The sequence below is a fragment of the Lepisma saccharinum genome, chromosome 16 (assembly GCF_977018435.1).
Source record: "Lepisma saccharinum chromosome 16, izLepSacc3.1, whole genome shotgun sequence".
NCBI lineage: Eukaryota > Metazoa > Arthropoda > Insecta > Zygentoma > Lepismatidae > Lepisma > Lepisma saccharinum.
In genome coordinates, this window is record NC_139244.1 from 25,198,397 (window position 1) to 25,205,337 (window position 6,941).

General features: G+C 40.0%; 1 protein-coding gene across 1 annotated transcript in view; it reads right to left on the bottom strand.

Annotated features, from left to right (window-relative positions):
* LOC146000352 (uncharacterized) overlaps window positions 1–1,959 on the bottom strand; it is a 322,131-nt gene extending 320,172 nt beyond the window's left edge. Inside the window, exon 1 of the mRNA XM_083137897.1 lies at window positions 1,723–1,959. Coding sequence (XP_082994023.1) covers window positions 1,723–1,757 — 35 coding nt within the window. The 5' untranslated portion in view covers window positions 1,758–1,959. The remainder of the gene's footprint in view (window positions 1–1,722) is intronic.
* Between the last annotated feature and the right edge of the window lie 4,982 nt (window positions 1,960–6,941).

Below are 6,941 nucleotides of genomic sequence, written 5' to 3' on the forward strand. Positions count from 1 at the left end.
GTAAAACCATTGACTGATAGCCCCTCAAATCATTCGCGATAAGGTTTGGTTAGGTTAGGTAAGCGTAATATCAGGAATATATATTCCGTTCCTTAAGTATTCGAAACTCAAAATCTTGCGATAAATAATGAGCAACTGTGCATTGTCGGTTGCGATAATGGACCCCCTTATTTTGCAATTTCTACAAGTGACCCCCAAATCTTAACTTCAAATTTGTGATTAGAAGGCCTCACTTAGTGAGTATGCGTAATATTACAAAAATCGGGGAGGGGTCCGGTATTGTAAATTCGATCCCCATTTTTTTTAATAGTAATATGATCCTCAAGTAGTTTGTACACATACAATGGAACACTGAAATCACAAAAATACTACGAAAATCAAACCCGACTACCCTAACCTACTCACATGTATAAGAATATAGGTTAAGTTAAGTGCTAACAAGATCAAACTTGGCCTGCCTAACCCACTCACGTAAATATCTATGGGAGAAGGTTGTCATGCACAATCAGTACTCACTAGGAAGCATGAATGTCAGTATAGGAGATGGAAAATAATTTATTCGGCACAAAAGTTGTACTGTGTAATTAGTATCCCTCTTCATCATATGTGCTTATAGCAAATACAAAATCTGTATATCTACAAAAGACAGAGACTACAATCTAAAACTGTGTCATCCACCTTGTAAACTGTATGTAAATACATCTAATAAAAGATTCAATATGTCATTAAGGTATTGAAATATGGTGTTTTCATTATTTATGGAAATTCAGATTATATTATCACCACCTTTAAGAAAATTCTGACGAGTTAAAATTATAATGAATATTATGAACACGCTGACTGGTAAAGAGGATGACATTTCTGCCTGGCCTGTAAAAAAATTATATCTTGGCAAAATACTTCAATTGACCTCCCTACAAAGTGAAATCGTAACGATTTAGAGCGTTAAATCGACAATTAGGAGACCAGATAAAGATAAAATTCAATGGGACAGGCAGTCTTGTTCATTCTGACCAATAAAACATTCAGAAGTAAAGTCAGGGAAAATATTTAACGGGCATGATGTCTTATAGTTCATCCCCCATAGCAAGAATCCTTCATCTGAGCCCGATAAAAATATCTACTTCAGAAATATGCTACGATGCGCTGTCCTTTAATAAAATCATTCGATGCGTAAGATGGCCAGATTGAAGAACCAGAACGAAGGAGCTATAATCAGTTGGCATCCCTGCGTTGATTTCAACATAACTTTCCTTTCTCCAAATTAGTTACCAGCGAACGCCTAGTCTTCTATTCAATCGGAGAAATATATATTTTGTGCTGCTTTGAAGGAGACCCGATACTTAATCAATCTCATTCAACTTATGAAATTTAACATAAGCGACAGTGCAAGACACTTCATTAACAAATCGCGATACTTAAGGTATGCACGTGGAAAATATCTATTTAAATCTTGTACCCAATATACACCGATAAATCACGAACGAAAGTCGATGGTTATCAGTGATGCGCCTTCGTAAATATTACGCCAACGTTCAGATTGAAAACGTCAGCTTTTAAATCTCTTCAATATATATATATGTATCGCAGTCTGTTCATGAACATTTTGCATGTTTCTCTATTTTTCCCACTGGAACCTCTCGCAACATTTTAGGGACGGATACAACCTCAAGTGACCCACATATTCGCGCCAAGATAAACAAAAATATCGTGGATACTCACCTTCGTTTCTCCTTCGGTCCTGTTTGTGACTTCATTTTCTTAAGTCTTATAATCCACTTTTAGAACACACGATAGATTAGAAGAAATGCATACACTCTCAGTACACTGCCGAGGAACGTATGGTTTTCCCCTAAACTAAGTAACAAGCACAAAACCACTTCCGTTTCTTTTCTCGCTTCACATGTAATATAAATCCTTTTACAGTACTTCCCAGCTGACGTCAAGCTGTGCTGCCACCTTTCGCCATGCGACCGTACCAAACTACCACCAGACTGGTAATGATGAAATTTTTCGTTGCTTCTTTGCCGAAATTTATTATGCTTCGAGCTCTTATGTTTTTCTTTCGTGTTTTTCATATGCAAATTGCAAAGCTCAAGTGTGTATTATCAATTCGTGCAGAAGAGCTTGATACCAGAGTTGGTAGAGGTCCAGGAACCCATAATTTAAATTCGGTCCAAGTTGCGTATTGCTTCATTGAAAAAAGGTTGCTGGACCGTATTTTAATTGCTCTTGAAAAAGGTTCTGGACCGTATTTAAATTCATTCAGAATAAGGGTTCCTGGACCGCATTTAAATTCATCCAATAAAAGGTTCCTGGATCGTATTTAAATTGATACGGAAAACAGGTTCCTGGACCGAATTGAAATACTTTAAATAAAAAGATTCTTTACGGTCCAGAACCCATTTACGGTTGCTGATTTTCTCTCCTGGAATTGAATTTATTTAAAATTCCTGGACCATTAACAAATATAGAAGCAAGTAGCAAGCTAGCACATGACAACACGACAATGCATGGGGCGGCTAACGCCGGGAAATAAAAAAGACCAATTTTTTTACCACAAATACGCATTTGGCATGTGTTATTTATTTATAGGTAGCATTGGGATCCGCGGTAGTCTAGACTAGTGGTGGATTAAGAAGTTACAGTTGAGTAGAGCAAATTTCAGTCGGGTGCCTCACCCGATCGAGGATCATAACATACACTGTTTTATGTCTTTAGTATCGTCCTGTAAACAGCGCAGAATCGGGTTAATGTGGCGCTATCTACTGCGAACCGTGCATCATACACCAAAATAAGGTGCGTTGCAAAATGATAAGAAAGGTATGGAATTTGAACATATCGTGGGGACGAAAAGGAAACAGGTAACGAAAGTGATGCAAACTGACAGAGTGAGGAAAGCATGTTATGAGAAACGTGGTACTGTTCAGGGAGACGTGTATGTGTAACAGCAGGCAAGGTCGAAGTCAAAAGAGCGTTTCAAAATGATAAGAACGGAGTGCGGTTACCCCTGTAGATGTCATTGCCAATGGCTACAGAGGGCGTTATTGCAACTAGCGTGCAGATCGCGAGGTATCCATGCCCTGTTGAGGAGTACGACAGCATTGATGAAGGTCAGAATGGGCCTTCGAGCAGGATTGTCGGAACGTGAAAAGGGCCAGATATTTGTATATAAGGAAGAGGGAGTATCTTCGAATGAGATTGCACGCCGAATTTGTCGCAGTGCCTGTATGGTGAACAATTTCCTAAAACTTGGAGACAGGTATGGAATGAAGAAAGCACCGGGAAGGCCGCGGAAATAGACACCCCGACAGGAACGTGACGTCCTGAGGAAGCTGGCTGCTGGTGAAACATCCCTCAGACAGTTGGTTTGTGATCCTCATATTCATGTGCATCAATCAACGCTATCACGGGATGTGGAACGCAGCAATCGTCTCCGATATCGCAAGGCCAAACGACAGCCACTACTCGCAGCAGAACACAAGGAGCGTCGCGTGTCCTGGGCCAAGATGCACATGGCGTGGAAGGAGGAATGGCGGCGGGTAATTTTCAGTGATGAAAAGAAATTCAATTTGGATGGTCCCGATAGCTGGAGATACTGTTGGCATGATCTCCGCAAAGAGGAAAAGATCTTCTCCAAGAGACAACAAGGAGGACAGTCTGTAATGATGTGGGGTCGATTTGGTTATCACGGGAAAGCGAATCTCGCCTTTCCCACAGGCCGTACGAATGCGCTTGGATACCAAAACGTCCTAACGGACAATCTATTGCCTTTTGCCAATGGCATTGGTGGCGATCAGTGGCGTTTTCAGCAAGACAACGCCACTATACACACTGCTGAGTCCACTATCTTCTGGTTTCTTGACAGGAATGTGCATGTCATTGATTGGCCTGCAATTTCCCCTGACATTAACCCCATGGAAAAACTGTAGGGTCTTCTGTGCCGTTCAGTGTACGCCAATGGAACCCAGTACAACGTTCATGACCTGAGAAATGCTGTCGTTGCTGCATGGGATGCCCTTGATGCTAATCTATTGAAAACGCTGGTGGACAGCATGTGTGATCGGGTCTTCAAAATGGTGTACTGCCATGGTTCGTGTATTGACTATTAAGGCAGGTCAGGGATGCCGTTCTTATCATTTTGCAACAGTAAATATGGTCAATTTTAAGGTTCGTTGCTTTGTACCTTCTCCTTGCCTGCAATGACTTCTGGTCAACACCTTTTCTCTTTCTGTACATTAGGTGAGCATTGTAATGTGCTGTGTGCCTGTAACTAAGTACACGTGTCACACTTACTTTTTGATTCGTTCTTATCATTTTGCAACGCACCTTATAATAAAAAGGTAAGCTAATTAAGCTAGAGGGCAACATTAACATATCCCCAAAACGAATCAACAAATAAACCCCCATTAACTTAGTATATTTAAAGTACGCTTAACTTCCAATTAAAAAGATTTTTAATCTTTAAATAGTATTTGTCCGGCTAAATGCGTGCCGTAAGCAAGAAGAATCCTATTTTTGCTTATTATTTATTTCATTTTGTGTATGAATTCTGCCCTTATAAAATCGGAATAGCCTATTCATAGCTTCAATGTCATTAGTATATTAATTAATAGGAGAATGATTAATTATATTCCTAGATACGCATGGACCCCTAAATATAACTAATTAGAAATGACAAAGCCAGCACGAACTAGAAACCAAGCGGACTTCCATGTTCTAGATATAGAGATTATTGGGGTCTAGGGCTGGAATACATTGTTATTTGTTGTCATAATTCTCCCTATTGCCACCATAAACTGATCAGCCATACGTATAAGTAGTAAAGTGAATAAACAAAGAACTCAAAAACATATATTATCTCAAAGGGTCTCGGGTTCGATCCCCTTTTGAAGCACATTGCATAATAGTTCGTATCCAAAGTTAAACTTCCTTCCCCGATAACATAGTGGTAACGCCATAGCCTTGTAATCAAGGGGTCCCGGGTTTGATACCCAGTGTAAGCACAGTGGTTCGGATCCCAATTCAAACTGTAGGTCCAGTCCCAATAAGCCTTTCTGTGCATAAAGTGGACTTAGAAACAACAATTCAACCAAAGTTAAACTGCGGTGTAAAGGGTGACCTTCTGACAAGGCTCTGAAATGTCAACCTCGCTTCCACATAGTGCACACCAGTAACAGGTCAATGAGGTTCCGGCATCTAGACCTACGGCCAGTATAATACTCTGTAGGGTTTTGTCAGAGCCGAGGCGTCCGGTCATCGGGAGATGCGGCGATGACAAAGCAAAATAATAAAAATATTGCTTTTTAAATATTTTAGGGAAGAAGAAAAAATAAATCAGAATATTCGCATATTTGAGCGAAATTAGTCAAGTAACACCATTAAACAGCTAGAAATACGCAAGAGATTCGCTAAGTTTAGCGCATCGAAAGGAGAGCCCAGTTCTACACCCCCTCCCCCCGTGCCCAACCGTCCCGCTGCGTTTCCGTTGAGTGCAATGGTGTCAGGCGGGCCAGCTCATCGCAGCACGTCTGCAAATCCAAGGTCCTTCGACCGCTTTTCCCCCGCTTTTGAAGGTCTGGTCATGAAAGACCTTTTTTTTCAGCTTCCTTGTTTACAAACACGGCAGGGTTCCTGTGACATCAAGATGAAACTTCTCAGAATGTCCAGCACTGTAAAGCATGCAACGCTCGTTTTTAAGAGAGAAAAAACATATTGCGAAGAGCATCGCAACGCAACTTACGCAGAATACATGATGAAAGTAATGGTGCATAGAAAAAAAATATAAGTAAGCAAAAGCATAAATATCCTCACGGTTAGTGCTAGAAAGAACTGAAAAAAAAAGCAGTTCTGGATCCATTCAATTTTCTTCATAGTATTTATTTTTAATTTTCTTGGATCCTGCAGTTCAAATATTGATTTTGGGGGGGGGGATGTTCTTGGTTTACAAAACACGAAGTACTTCCTGCTGTTATGTGTTTACTATGCTTACAAATTACAAGATTGATCAAGATTTTGTTTTTTGGGTTGACAGACATATTTATTCAAACAGAACCTTTTCCCTAACATATCTTACTTTCACACCAGGGATGGCCAGAAATATTAGGATTCCGGAAAATCTAAAAATCTCGATTCAACAATTCTACTACCCGGATTTCTACTTCACACGTCATGTACGAACACTGTTATCACTATCAATGTAGGAATGCCCCCTCTCCATCCCCTTCCTGGGTTGAAAGATTGACCCTGACCTATGCCCTGACGTTTGTCAAGTGTTGCGATGACTACGTAAAAATGTCACACTTCGCCACTGGCTTTTGTGTTGTCTTTTTGTGTGCCCCTTTACAACTCAGTTTTCAACCAACTACGTAAGAGATTTTGGTTCTGGCTGGGGCCCGTATAGTGTGACGGGTGTAAATCAGTGGCATATGCAGGATTTTTTTTTTCGGAGGGGGCTGGAATTATAAAGGTGGGTATTACTAAGCTGCATTCTTGGGTTGGTAGTACACAGTAAATAGTTGATATTGTCTGGACGATATTTTTTCAATATCGTGATATATCGTATGGATGATACATCATCCAACACTAGTAATGTGTGTATTAACATGAGCTTTAAATCAACGTTTAAAAGCATAGGAATGTATTGTACTATTAAAAAGCCCAAGAGAAATTTTAAACACGCAGTGGTTTGTGGAATAAACAAAATTTATAAGCTAAAATCTAGAGTTCGCCCAAAATACAAATTAGTGTGTTTAAGGCAAGCAAGTGCCTTTTATGGAACATACCACATTATGGCATACCAGTGTGAGCGAAGCTTCTGGTCTTAACAAAATTGCTGTCTCATTCCTCCAAGAGTTGCTTCAGTCAAAATCAGGTAATATTTTCAAAATATCAATAATACAAAACAGCAAGATGGTAAAATCTTTCTCATCCAGTAGTGT